This window comes from Zingiber officinale, chromosome 9B, assembly GCF_018446385.1.
Source record: "Zingiber officinale cultivar Zhangliang chromosome 9B, Zo_v1.1, whole genome shotgun sequence".
NCBI classification, from domain to species: Eukaryota; Viridiplantae; Streptophyta; class Magnoliopsida; order Zingiberales; family Zingiberaceae; genus Zingiber; species Zingiber officinale.
In genome coordinates this window covers 119,111,074-119,125,917 of record NC_056003.1, presented here as the reverse complement: position 1 = coordinate 119,125,917, position 14,844 = coordinate 119,111,074, and the positions used below count along the sequence as shown (strand labels likewise).

Here is a 14,844-nt window from a genome sequence, read left to right as displayed (position 1 = left end):
AATTTTGTTTTCTACCTTCAGGAAATGTTTTTTCTCAATTTGGGTGTACTAGAATGACTACAAGAAAGTGGCAGTCTGTTCCATCTATATCTGTCTCTTTCTGTATCCGATGGACCTCCACCAATTTTTTCCTTTTGCATAAGTGTTCGATGCATTAAACATTAAAGACTTGAAGATACAGTTTAGTAATATCACACTGAAAATACTGCAGAACTTCATTGATCATTGACCTTTAGATACAACAGTGACTCGAGGATTAAATGGTCAATGGGGGCAAAAGATATTCCAGAGATATCAATGTGCGTTACAAAATTTCACCAAATTAAAAAAATTGGTCATTATTATCACAATTATTGGTTCAATAGATACAAAATATCTGAATGGTCCTCTAAATGAGTTGATTAAATGAGAAAATATTTGAATTTGTTAATGCTATAACACAAACTTTGAGACAAATTATAAGGTGACATTTTTTTTAATTAATAGAATGTCAGTGTTCTGTAACCCACCCTTTTAATTTGAACATTATCTCAAATTTTAATCTCTAACCCACCCTTGTAATAGAATGTGAGTGTTCTTTAAATTTTTTATTTGCAGCCAAAAATTATCTCAAATTTTTATCACTTGGGTTTTAGCTGAAATAACTTTCATAGTATTATGTTTCTCTTGATTAACTTATTTATTATATTATATTCTCTTAGCAACGATAATTTATTTGCGTCTGTAAGAAAATTGTAACCTTATATAAAAATATTCCTTAAATTATGGGATGTAAAAAAACCTCTTTAGTTTTTTTTAGTTAAGTTAATTTAGAAAAGTTTGTTAGAGTTCTCAAAGTTTTATTAGAAAAGTCACTTATTTTATGAAGAATAAGTTGTGTTATCAATTTATTATAAGAGGTTAGGATCCCATGTATTAGATAAGGTTTCAATTAATACAGTTGCCAATTTCCAACATTGTATCAGAGCTGAAACTTGAGTGTTAGTTATCCTTTAATTCACCATCATTCTCAATCTTGCCCTCGTCCATGAATCATACGCACTTTGATATTTGGTTTGTTTCCTTTTCTCCTTATTCTTTCCTTACAAATAAAAAACTAATTCTTTTGTTTTTCTTTCTTTGGTATTCTATTTCTTATTCCTAATCTATCCTCTCTTTATCTTCGTGCCCTCTTAAGTGTTGTGTCCTCTTAATTTTATTTTCCTTTACCCTAGTTCTTCTACTCTATTGTTGTGTATATCTTTTTATTATCATTCCCTTGTTTTATTTGCCCTGAAGGGGAGCCTTGGCGCAACGGTAAAGTTGTTGTCATGTGACCAAAAGGTCATGGTTCGAATCCTCCCTTTTTTTTTTGTTTTATTTGCCCTCTTCTTTTTTTGCAGCCGCCTATTAACCTTATTATATATATGTGTGTGTATGTATGTATGCTTTCCAATTAGCATGTAAACACAAACAAAAAAATAAAACAAAAAACAAAAAATAGAAATTTCATCTCCATCCTCAACTGTAGAAATATCCCAGTCACACAAATCTCTTCCTTACCATTGAACGTGATATTTGTACACATGAATCTTAACAATGAAAACTATTTGCTTTTGGAAATGCAGTTTCTCTTATTGCTTCATGCCCATGATAGTTTTTTTTTTTCAATTTACTCTTCTTTATGCTCCTTTATCTTGATCCCTTTTAAGTTTTTTTTTTTTTTTTTTAATTTTGTTCTTTTTTGTTCTTTAACTCAATTCTTTTATTTTGATTTTCCTCTTAAATTATTAGCATTTATCTTTATATTGTTTCTCCCCACCAGTTTCATCTTTTAAGATCTCTTTTCTTCTCGTCAATTATAAGCTTGTCCTTTTCCCCCTTATTATATTTTATTATTTTTTCTTTTTTTTCCCTTGTGATGCCTTCAATCAAAACCCTAAACTTGCTTGACCTTCATTGTTGATTTTTTTCTTTTACCTTTATAGTTGAATTTCCCCCTTTTGCTTGGCTTTAATTGTCAATTTTTTTTTCTTTTATCAGCTTTTATAATTGCATTATTTTTAATAACCTTGGTAGCTGTTTTTTTTCCATTTGCTCCGCTTTCATTGTCAATTTTTTCTTTTACCAGCTTTCATAGTTGAAATCTTCCCTCTTTCTCTGCCTTCATTGCCAGTTTTTCCTTTTACCATAGCTGGATTTTTCTTTGTTGCTCAGCTTTCATTTCCAATTTTTCCTTGTTACCGGTCTTCATAATTGAATCCATTTTACTGGCCCTCATAGTTTGTAATTTTGCTATTGCTCATTATCGACCTTTATAATTAGATTCCTTTTACCAGCTATCAAGTTGGATTTCTTTAATCAACTTTCATAGTTTGATTTGTTTTATTGATCTTCATAGGTAACTATCTTTTATTAGCCTTCATAGCTAGATTTTTCCTCGTTGTTGCTAGACTTTCATTGCTGTTTTTTCCTGTTACTTGCCTTATAGTTGGATTCCTTAGGGTTAAAGAGTAAAATGGAAACACTCTTTACATTCTATCTAGTAATACACACTAAATAATTTTGTCTTTAGGATATTTGAATTATTTCTCAACTCAGAAAGGGTACAAGTGTTATCATTCTTCATTAGAGAAGTTCTATATGCCGGCGAATGTTATTTTCAATGAACAAGCACCTTATTTCATCTTCAGTGAGAGAATTCCATACTAGAAGATTAAGGATGGGAATTTCTTGCTCGACCTTTTATTACCTCTGACGTATAAGTCACTGTCTAAATTCATGTCAAATTTTATGTCTGCCTATGCATGAAGACCCCAACTGTCTTTAAAAATGTGGGACTTGACAAGGCAAACTTGAAGAAGACAGTTGTTCTTGAACTAATGCTACGCAAGTCCAAGAATCGCACCCAAATCCTAAGAATGAGTTTGATGTCAAAAATATATTTTTGCATGGAGAATTAAGGGAAATAAATCTATATAGAGGTCTCACTAGGATATGAAAATAATTTGGGAGCTTATACTGTATGAAAACCTTATATGGACTTAAGCAATTACCCGAGCATCATTTGCAAGAGTTATGATTGTCATGCGGTATAGATAAAGGCAAGGGGATATCACATTGTTATTAAACACTCTTCTTTTGGGGGCTCTTAGTATATATTGATGATATAACAATGATATTAAATGATGTGGCTCACTTTAAACAAGTTATTTTTATCTCTCAAAAGGAATATGTTATTGAAAAATAGGCAAACAACAAGCAAGCCAAGTTCTCCAATAGAACCAAATTCTCATACTTAGAATGGAAGATAATGATGCCTCAATAGATAAGGAGATGTATCAATGGCTGGTAAAAGTTGTTTATGTGTCTCATACAAAACCAGACATAGCATAAGAGAATTTCATCTGCAAGCAGCTCATCGAGTATGACATATCTTATAGGAACACCAGGAAAGGAAAGCTTTTTTTGTTTAAAAGAAATGAAGGTGTTAGAGGCACATCTGGATGGTGATGTTGGTTGATAATAGGTGAGCCATAGAATATTTCACTCTTGTTTGTGGTAACCTTGTGACATGGAAAGCAAGAAACAACATATGGCAGCGGTCTAATGTAAAGGCGAAATTCCGAGTAATGATTTATGGTATATGTGAACTACTTTGATCAACGACCATTTTGGAAGACTTGAAAAGATCAAATGGGATGAGCCAATGAGACTGGATTGTGATAATAAGTCTGCAATTAGCATAACTCACAATTCACTACAACATGATTGACCGAAGCACATTGAAATTGACAAACACTTCATCAAGGACATTAGAGAGCTAGTTGATTGTAGCCTTTTCATATCTACACATGGACAACTTGCAAATCTAGTTACTAAACGATTAAGTAGTTCAACGTTTGAAAGTATTATATCCAAAATCATTCTCCAGCTTGAAAGGGGGGGGGGGGTATGAGAGAATATGATTTTGTAACCATATATAGGCTGAAGATATTCATTTAGGTTTTTTAGATAAGTCTCTCTATGAACAAAGTTTGTTTAGAAAATTTTGTTTGGAAAAGTCTGATATAAGTTTTAGGGTTTTTATTAGAAAGGTAAATAAGTCATGTTATTAATCTATAAAAAAGTGTTACGATTCTATGTATTAGACAAGTTTTCAGTTAATATGAGTTTTAATTTCCAACAACATCTTTGGTTGATCTATCTAGTCCCCTTGGACTTAAAACTAGGGCAATTTACAAGAAGCATGGCAACCTATAGAATTGGAGACCCCTCACTGACAGTAATCAAATGCTAGCAGCATCTATAGAAAAACTCCCGTCAGCTTGTTCCATTCCTTCACTGGGATTGATCACAATTATTTTCCATACAATGCCTCCATGCATGTACCTTGGCTCTTGAACTTTGTGTCAGTTGTCTCTAACAATATCCAACCACTTCTCATGCCTTTTGGTTTGCCTGATTTAATCAGGTGGCCTTGGAGAACAATAAGGATGAAGAGTAGCAACTAGAAAGAAATAAACAGGAAAGTTAGGGAGTAGAAAGGCGAGGGGGGACAGAAGATGCAAAGAAGAATAAGTTACCTATTTGGAAAGAGATCGGTCCCAACAATTGACAGCCTTTGTTGCTGCATTGGTGATGACAATTAGATTTAGGTTGAGAAAAACTGGGATGGGGAACTTTCTGTGTTGCACTGCATCTTATTCCTATTTCCCAAGATGAGTGGAATCTAGAAACAATTCTTTTTGTTGCTTTGGAAGAAGAGAAAGTTCTTGAAAAATTGCAGATAATGTTTTTTTGGAACTCAAGTGTGTCATTTTGGGTGTATTGTTAGGCTGGTAGTAGGCTCATGTCACTACAAATATGCCCCTTATTTATTTTGTGAGCCCAATGGGGATCTACTTGACTCTGTCGTTAGAAACATGCAAGTTACTTGTCTAGAAATATTCTGTTTGGCACTTCAAATTGGTAAGCTTAACTGCTCTGGTTATGCTCTTATTTTGTCCATCCAGCTATCTACTCCTTAATTATAGTTACATAGCTGCACTGCCTTTGAGTCGCACTGCTCTTTATTTCAGAAAGCTCAATATGCAATTCTTCTGAGTGGAACTCCTGCTTTATCCAGACCTATTGAGTTGTTCAAACAGGTGAAAACTTAAAGATCCTATTGCCTGATCACTTTGCTCCTTGTGTTTGTGACGCTCTTAGAAGGTTTAAAGCTGATGTATTGTTTTCCAGCTTGAGGCTTTACATCCTAATGTTTACAAAAATGTGCACGAGTATGGGAACCGCTATTGCAAGGGAGTAAGTCTTTATCTTCTCATTTCTAGTTATCCATTATACGATGCATCTCTTAGCAAAATTTAAGTTTAAATAGCTCTTGAACTTTATGTTCTAGGGCTTCTTTGGTGTCTATCAAGGTGCAAGTAACCATGAAGAATTGCATAGTTTGCTAAAAGCAACTGTCATGATTCGCCGGTTAAAAAGAGATGTACTCTCACAGCTTCCAGTGAAGCGTAGGCAACAAGTAATGTTATCTATTCCCAAAATATTATTTCGATAAAGTCAAGCTATTTGTTTTTGTCTTGGCAAGAATGATTTGCAATCTGCACACCACTCTTGGTTTTGTTATTGCTCTATTTTTACAGTGTTTTTGGAATAGTAAAGGACTGCAGATTTGGTCTGATTGTGGATCAAATGCATTTTTTTCTTCATAGTTGGTCACTTGCAATTTTGTGAAGATAAGAAGTTTTCACGTAACTGAAACTAGATGCTTGAGAATCATAAAGCTTCACATCTAATGGGTTTAACTAGACAAAAGTGTTGTCTTTGTGCATTTTCCTTGTTGTTTTTAGAAAATAATAGCATCATTTTCTTTTATTTCATGTTGTAGAGATTCAGCTTTTCCCTACCTTTAATCTCACTTTCTATTTTGTGGTGTAGATCTGCAGTGTAAATTTTTGTTTTGCTGGTTATTGTCCTATTTGTTTTAACTTCAAACATACATTCTAATCTATCTCTTTTAATTGCCAAAATTGCACAAAGCTGCCATGTCTCATTTATTTTATTTGTTTTGAAACTCACTTTTATATATTTTTTTAACTATTCTCTCTCTTAGTTTTGTTTTGTCTTCTCCAACAATCTCTGTATGTTTCTTGAATGCCACTTGCAAACGACTGACCTCAAGAATTACAAATTCACGCATGCATATTTAACTCATTTGTATGTTTTCAAGAAAAACCATGTAAATTTGTTTCAGTTCATACTTTGAGTTACAGGCCATGTCAAAAATTTTATTCCTATAACCATGTAAAAACCCTTCTCATTCATTCTACGGAAGTCTTTAGTGAAATTGTATGGAAACTGCTCCAACCATTGCTATGGAGACAATTGAAATCTCATTCCATGCCACCTGCTCAGGTGGCAAGAACTGTGCCTTTGGATTACTGATAACTAAACCGATCTCTTGAAGTTGACATTAGCTGGAACTCGTAGTGGATGACAGAGGCTTTATTGGAGGATTTTTGTTGTGGAATCAAGCCAATGAGTGAGGGAGGAGTAGACAACCATTGATGGGTGGAGAAAATGGTGCTGGAGAAGAAATCGATGTTGGGACTGAAAGTTACTTTGACAGGATGAGAAAAATGAGAAATCAATGCCCAAATGGGTGCTGGCCTCTCTGTCTCTTCTTCCTGTTTCTTCTCCTCTCCTTTCTCTTCCTATGCCTCCTGATATGTACCTACCTGCACCACTTTGTATTAATGCTGCTACCATCACATTCCCACAAGTGACTGAGACAGACCAAAAATGAGATTCTGGGCCTTGGATAGGTCTTGTGCGTGAAGTGGATAGTGAGAAAAAAGAGAACGCCTAAATATCTGGAAGCCTTGATATGATTATACTTATCTGATGGGACATTCCGCATAGGTTTGGCTCCTTGTTCAATCACGTTCACAAAGTGAACTTCATTGAGCTAAAAGCATGTTCTGTGGGCTTCATCAAGTGGGTTCATGCGGGGATGTTAGACAATAGTTTGGAAGATATGGCACTGAAAATTGTAGAGATGGTTGCCCTTTATATTTAGCAACAATAATTCAAAGATTATTGTGGAATAGGCCGATTAAGGATGAGCAATTTGGAAGCTCAAAGCTTCTCACAACAAAGGCAACCACTAAGTCTTCTTGTCCACTAAGAGTCTGGAAGTTTTGGAGTTTCTCGTGTGTGGTGAACAGGTAAAATGAAAATTTTTGCCAATGCCATCATCACAGCTTTAGATTCTACTGCTTTAGACAATGCTTTCTATGTCATATTTCTATATAAGAAACATCTTTTTCAGACTAAGCCAAATCATATGACCTAGAAAATGTATTTAAATTAGGGGTGACAATTCGGGTTGGCGGGTTGACGGGTTGAATCATCAAACCCGGCCAAATTAATATTTCGGATCAAATTGTTCGACGCGAATCCGATCCGTTTATCTGTATTTGATCCGAACCGACCTGAAATGATCCACAATCCGAATCCAACCTGAAGTCGATCCGACTTGAAATTACCCATTTATAAAAACATGTTCATCTTAACTCGAACTCAACCCGAACCTGATCCGAAAAGACACATTTTATAAAAATATGCTTATTTTAACCTGAACTCAATCAGAATCCGACCCGAACCTAACCCGAAAATATTTATAAATGGGTTCGCGAGTTGTAATTGGGTCATTGGCCCAAACTCGACCCGTTTATTAATCGTGTCAATTAGATCGAAAACCCGACCCGAACCTAATAATACCTGACACTAACCTAATTTTTTTATGTTCGATTCGGGTCGTGTTTTCGTGTCGGGTCAGAAATTGCCACCCCTAATTTCAATAAAATTTTGTGAAAATAGCAAGCCATATATTGTAAGTCTTAATAATTGTTTGTTCTCCCTCAACAATCTTTGTTTCAATTGTCATTGAAGATTATTTTTAGTTTGAGTTTTTTTTTTTTAAATTTCAATATTGCTAAACTTGACCTTGAGAAATATTATTCTATTTAATTTTTTGATTGATGCTGTTTTTTCTATTATAAGTTTTCTGATGTTTACAGGTCTTTCTGGATTTGAATGAGAGTGATATGAAACAAATACGAATACTCTTTCGCGAGGTATTCCTAGTAGCCACATGCTTATATTTCATGTATGCTTAGTAGATCTTTGGTCCACTATGAGCGGTGTGGAGAGCAAGAAATAGGAGTTTCTCTGATGAGGTGCAGTTAGACCGTGAGAAGATTTTTAGAAGTGTGCAAATTCATGTATTTTGGTCCTTAGGAGTGTACTCTGATTTGACACTGAGGCACTACTAAAGTCTACTTGTTGTATGCTTTGTCAGTGTTATATATAAAATTTTACTTATCAAAAACAAAGTATGCTTAGTAGTCTTTATTGACATTCTAAACTTTCTTAGTTGTGACTTTTAGTTGCCTTATGATTTGTATCATATTAATGATTATTATAATGTAACTACCTTATATAAGTGAAACAACAATTAGAATACTCTAATTCACAGGAAGTATCTTGCAACTGAAATTTCTTATTTTATTCCTTGATCAAAACACAGAACAAGGTGACATGCATTAATTTCATATGTTGTATGCCAGAATAGTGCTACTCGTATTGAGTAGAGTTGGGTAGTACCACTCGCAACCTTGGTCAACATAGGTAGAGATGAGAATCTATCGTGATGTATTATCTGGATGATTCTGCTGGAAGAGGAAGAATGTCTTAAAAGTCAACTTGAAATCTGAAGGATTCTTACTGGGATGAAGAATCAAGGAGTCGTATACTACAGTGGGAGGTGCTTGGAACTCTGAAGGACGAATCCAGGGACATCAGCCTCGGAGGAGTGTGGTAAGGTTGTTGGATGAGATTTTGATGGATAGTTGACCTTGTTGGAGCTGTGATTTGGCGACCAGTCTAAATCACAGTGTGGTTGATATTGAGGCTGCCTTATAGGGGGAAGCTCTCTGTTTTTTTCTTAGATAGGTTAATAATGCCGACCAGCGCAATGCCTACGGCTGGCAGCTGACCATCATAGCATTGCCAATGACCAACATTACTTAATTATTTTTTTCTTATTAAAATGACCACTCAACCACTAGGCAGATTGCTTATAGTACTGGTGCAAGCTACATTCATCTATTCAATGCATACTAATTTGTTAGAAATCCTTGATTCTACTTTTCTGCCTTTGATTACTTTCAATATTAGATAGCCAACCTTGATGCAACATAGCCTTTACATAATGTTATAAGTGTTTCTAAAAGAATTTTTGTCTTCTACTGTTTCCTTGGTCATTGTTGAATGAAACGCAGGAAAGCTTTTTTTATCCAATTTTTATGGAAGTATGCACACATTATTTTATCTTTAAATTTTGCAATCTAAGTTTTCATGTTGCTTTTTATTTTTTCAGTTGGAGGTAGTGAAAATGAACATCCAGGCTTGTAATTCCCCTGAGAAGATTGAGTCACTCAAGTTTATGCAAAAGAACCTTATCAACAAGGTGCGAGCTATTGTTCTACATAACTTAAGTGAATTTCTGTTGGCCTCTCGAGATACTATTATTTCAAATATATCCTTGAGTTTTGTAAATGCAAAACGTTCACAGGTACGCAATAGTGGAAGTCAAGGTTTGAATTATGTTATAATTAATTTCTTTTGTTCTTTGCTGTGACGGGTATTTAGCGTTTGAATTATGTTATAATTAATTTTTTTTGTCCTTTGCTGTGACGGGTATTTATCTCTATACGTTATAATTGATCCTTATAATGAAAATCAATATAAATTACATAAAATAAATCAATCCAATAAACTTAGTTCGGAGTCTTAAAGTCTTAAGTAATTTTTACTTGGTCTGATCTACAATTTCATTTTATTTTGGCTTATATTATTCTCATTGCACTTAGCCTTAGTGAGACTGACCTATTCTAAAATGTACAAACAAAACAGGCTTTCCCATTACAACCATAATAGGAATTTTTCTGCTTCATATTTCTCTTTTGTTTTGGTGAAACTATTGTACAAGGCATGCAATTTTGTAAGATCTCTAATTGAGAAACATAAACTTATATTGTGCGGCATTATAAATCTGACCTATGTTCTTGTAGTCCCTCGAGTAACCTCCCTCCCCTTGCTTGTCTTCCCTCTTGCACTCTTATTTTCACTGTAGTTTATGAAATCAATTTTGGGAAAAGTATCAATTAGTTGGAATATCTGAGAATCAACCGCATTGGATAAGGTAAAACTGAAATCAATTAAAGTTTTCATATATCTAAAATAAAAATCATCCAAGGCTTAAAATCTCGATCTGTGCCGGGTTTCGGTCTCATACTAGAATGATACGATTTTGGTATTGTATGGTGTCGTGCCGTGTCGATACGGTTTTAGGATTTTTTTTATTTATATATAGTAATTATTAGATAAATATATTTATTCTTTTTTGCTGCACCCAAATCTTTCATGTTAAATTCTTTGCTCAACGTCTTCAGTAGTTATACTCTTCACAACAATCAACATATCATCCACATAAAACAGCAAGAAGATAAGTGAATTGTCGTCAAGGATCTTTGCATAAATGCAACATTCATATTCACATCTGCTGTACCCATTTTGAACCATGTAGGAGTCAAAACACTTATATCATCATCTCTTTAGCCATAAGTGACTTTTTAGTTTACAGACTAAGTGCTCCCGTCCAAGATGACTAAATCCTTGTGGTTATGATATATAAATATGTTATTCCAAATTACCATGAAGAAAAACTGTCTTCACATCCATTTGCTCTAACTACAAATTATGATGTACTACTAAAACCAACACCACTCTAATGGATGTATGTTTAACCACCGGAGAAAATATCTCATTATAGTCAATCCCCTTCCTCTATAAGTAATCCTTTGCTACTAACTGAGCCTGAACTTTACATCTCCACTTTCTTATATGACTTCGTTCTTTTTGAATACCCACTTGCATTTTATAGCTCTCTTCCCTTTAGGAAGTTCCACTGAATCCCGTGTTTGTTTCTTATGCAACATACACTTGTCCTTCTCTGAGCCGTGTACTACCTCCTGAAAAGTCATAGGATTTCCTCTACAAGTGATAAGTGCTTAAGAAACTAAGTCCTCGAAACCGTACCTAGTAGGTGGTTTGATTGTACGTCTGGTCCTTTCTTCGGTTATAGTCCAATCCATCATGTGCTTTGAGCTACCATTATCAGAACCATGGATTTCTAGCTCCACCTGTACAACATCCTTATCGTTGTTGCAATTTTCGGATGATTGTTTCTCGTCCCCTTGAGTACTCCGTATAATGACTTTTTTTACAAAGATCACATCTCTACTAATCACCACTTTGCTCGCCTTAGAATCCCAAAGCTTGAAGTCTTTTACCCTTTTTTGATAACCCAGAAAAATATATTGTCTAGACTTCGCTTATAGCTTCGATTTATCCTCATTAGAACATGCATATAGGGTAGACATCCAAACACTCTTAGACAAGAGTAATCATCAGATTATTTGTCCACACCTCCTCTGACACTTTGTTATCTAGTGCTACCCTCAGTGACCTATTGATAAGGAAACATGTCATGTTTACTACCTTTGCCCAGAAGTTCTTTGCAAGCCCATTTGAGACATCGAGTTCTCTCAATTATCGTTTTGTTCATCCTTTCCACTACATCATTTTGTTACGGTGTCATGCGAACTGTGAAGTGTCTCTTGATACTATGTTGCTTATAAAATTTCTTGAATTTTGAATATGTGTATTTAGTACGATTGTCTGATCTTAGGCATTTAACTTTTCTTCCAGTTTGATTCTCTATTTCAGATTTCCACATCTTGAACTTTGAAAAAATTTCTGACTTGTGACGCATGAAGTACAGCTAGACTTTCTGTGAGTAATCGTCGATGAAACTTATAAAACACACATGTCCTCTACGTGATGTTACACTGACCGATTCTTAGAGATTTGTATGAACATAGTCCAAAATTTCCTCCTTGAACAGAATACTTGCAGAAGTTGAGTTTGCATGTTTTGACGCCCTTCAATAACCCTCTTTTATGAATTTCCAACATCTCACGCTCACTCATGACCCAGCTGCATATGCCATAAGACTCATATTATCTGATTCAAATTCGACTGCAATAGCAAAACCTACAACTATGGTACCAACAAATCTATAGATACTCTCGGCTAGTTTCTGTCCTCTCATCACCGTAAGAGCACTTTTACTAACTTTCATTATTTCTCTTGCAGATTTATAGCAACAACTGCTATCATTCAGTGTGCACAAAGAAATTAGGTTCTTCCTTAGATATGGTACATACCTAGCATCACACAATGTTTTGACCCGACTACCAAATATCTTAATTTTGGCATTCTGACGCTGGGCAGAATAGCAATTATTCTGCAGGCTGGGGAGGGGGGGTTGAGGAGAAGGCAAGAAGAGATAATAATATCCTTAAGGTATTTTCAAAAAGGAAAGTATTATTTATTAATGGAGGATTGTCCTTACCACTAAACAAATGTTTATATAGACTACATACCCTAATACCAAAGAAAGAAAATAAATCTCAATATATAGACCCCAATTTCCTAACTTGTAAAGAAATCATAATAAAAAGGAAAAGGACTCATAATTCTAAAATCCCTAAACGGACTTGAATCCAAAAATACAAAAGATAAAAATTGCCAAAAATATCTTAAATATTAAAAGGATAAAAGTTACCTTGTACTCAAGTTTAGAATAATTTTAGGTGGTAATCAAATCCGTAAATTCTACTAGTAGTTGTTGGACTTTGGAAATCCTCGTTGATCCGCTAACAAGCACCACATCGTGGATGTTGTTTTGTCCGTCTTCGTGTCCCTCAAGCACTTCTCGTATTCTCTCATAGTTGCAGCATAATTCTTGACGACGATGAACTCCAATGCCATGTTAACCTGAGTAGTCCAATTGCTGAGTCTTTTTGACATTTCCGTGATGACGATGAACTCCAATGCCTTGTTAACCTGAGTAGTCCAATTGCTGAGTCTTTTTGACATTTCCATGGTTGACATATGCTAGTTCATACATGCAGCAAAGATTCATGACCTTGATACCCTTTCCAAAGTCCCCTCTAGCACCTTGATTGAATCGGACAGGTCTCTCGAGTACAACAAGCAGAGAGCTTTATTGTTCAGCGCCACTACATCCACATTCTTGAACTTCTTTATACCGAGCTTCACATTCTGGTTGTCTATGAAGGTGGACCTCATCACAAGGTGCCCTTGCTGGTGGAAGGACTTGGGAGATTTGAACACCGGGTGATCCCTTGAGTATTGCTTGATCAAACTGCTCTCCTCTATGGCAATGCTGTAGTGCATGTAGTTGAGCTTCATGTCCTTACATCCTCGTTTGACAAACCACTGTACTACTTGCACACAGCCGTGCTCAGCAGCTCGCATAAGAGGGCCCAGGAAGGCTCCAACATTCCCTTCTTCAACCGAGCACTCCATGGTTCCAATTTTACAGTAATGAAACGCGAAATCTAAGGCAAGATTGACGTCTACATCCAAGCAGTTTCGTTGAGCAATCTGTAGCAAAATTCTTACAAGCTCTGTACATCCGAATCTCGATGCTTCAAGAAAGCGTTGGTTTACATTACCTTCACCACCCTGAACAAACAACCCTAATAGTCCCTGTATAACAGTTGCTGGAATTCCGAATGGCCAACTAGGGTCAAATGAACTAGAGAAGAGAGTAAGAGAGAAACACGCAGCATCAAACGCTTCAGTAAAATCCTTTCTAGTAAGTCTGTTGCCAGCAATATCTAAAAAGGTCCTAAATGCCAACAACTGGAGTTGGACTTCAAGAATTGTGCTATGATTCCTCTTACCCTTGTTATCCTGGCAATGGGAGTGGATTCCTATCCACTTCAAGGCCCATTATGTGAACTTTTGTACCTTCTCATGTTATTGATTGGTTGTGCTGCATGCTTCTGTCCTTTATCTAATTTGTAATCTGGTCATTATGCCTTGTGATAATTTACAATCTTACTTTTCTTTATTGTCTAAGTTGACTCTTATTTACTTACTTCCATTCAAACTTCAGATCTTCAATGATTCAGCAGAAGCTAAAGTTCCTGCTGTTCTTGACTACCTGGGAACAGTTATTGAGGTAATCATCAGGAGTTTGCAAAGATGGTTTTACTAATTCTTTTGTTTTTTCACAGTTTGTGCATTGGATAAGAAAAGGGGGGTGCTTGCTCATTAGAGGTTAAACTCTGGTTGAACTGAGATGTAATAAAAGAATTGTGTGAATATATATTATGTTTTGGCCATGATTGCCAATATTGGCTTTCATATTCGAATGTTCAAAAATTTCAACCCTATCAGATTGGTAGGATCAGAATTCGTGAGAAAATTTTTAAAATTAAAAATTAAAAATCCTAATAATTATATTAGTATTTAAACAACAATGAATGATAGTGATAAATTACTACCTATTATTTTATAGTTGATATGGTCTTTTTTGGGTTAATAGTAATATACATTATCATTGTATAATGGACATAACACATCCCAAAACGGCATTAATCACCTAATATGTAAACTATAATTTTTACCATATTATTGTTATACATCACCTTAATAATAATATATTAACAATCAATCAGCACTTTAACCTTACCTAATAACATTGTTATTGACTAAATCACATCATTATTATTAACTTAAATCATAGAATAATAATTTAACTAAAATTAACATTACCTTAATTAAATCGCTATCCAACACAAACTTACCTCGCCCCTCACCATGCTACCACCTTAACCTCACCTATCATACTCA

At 35.0% G+C, this 14,844-nt stretch overlaps 1 protein-coding gene across 6 annotated transcripts in view; it reads left to right on the top strand.

The window, feature by feature from the left end:
- LOC122023597 (SWI/SNF-related matrix-associated actin-dependent regulator of chromatin subfamily A-like protein 1) overlaps window positions 1-14,844 on the top strand; it is a 51,145-nt gene that overhangs the window by 28,636 nt on the left and 7,665 nt on the right. For 4 of the 6 annotated variants that reach the window (XR_006123169.1, XM_042581791.1, XM_042581796.1 and 1 more), the window contains exons 13-18: window positions 5,061-5,129; window positions 5,221-5,286; window positions 5,381-5,509; window positions 8,070-8,126; window positions 9,431-9,520; window positions 14,105-14,170. Coding sequence is in view for 5 of the 6 variants with exons in the window: in XM_042581791.1 (XP_042437725.1) it covers window positions 5,061-5,129; window positions 5,221-5,286; window positions 5,381-5,509; window positions 8,070-8,126; window positions 9,431-9,520; window positions 14,105-14,170 (477 nt within the window). In the remaining variant the exon portion in view is untranslated. The remainder of the gene's footprint in view (window positions 1-5,060; window positions 5,130-5,220; window positions 5,287-5,380; window positions 5,510-8,069; window positions 8,127-9,430; window positions 9,521-14,104; window positions 14,171-14,844) is intronic. The other 2 variants (XM_042581793.1, XM_042581794.1) reach the window with 2 other exon arrangements.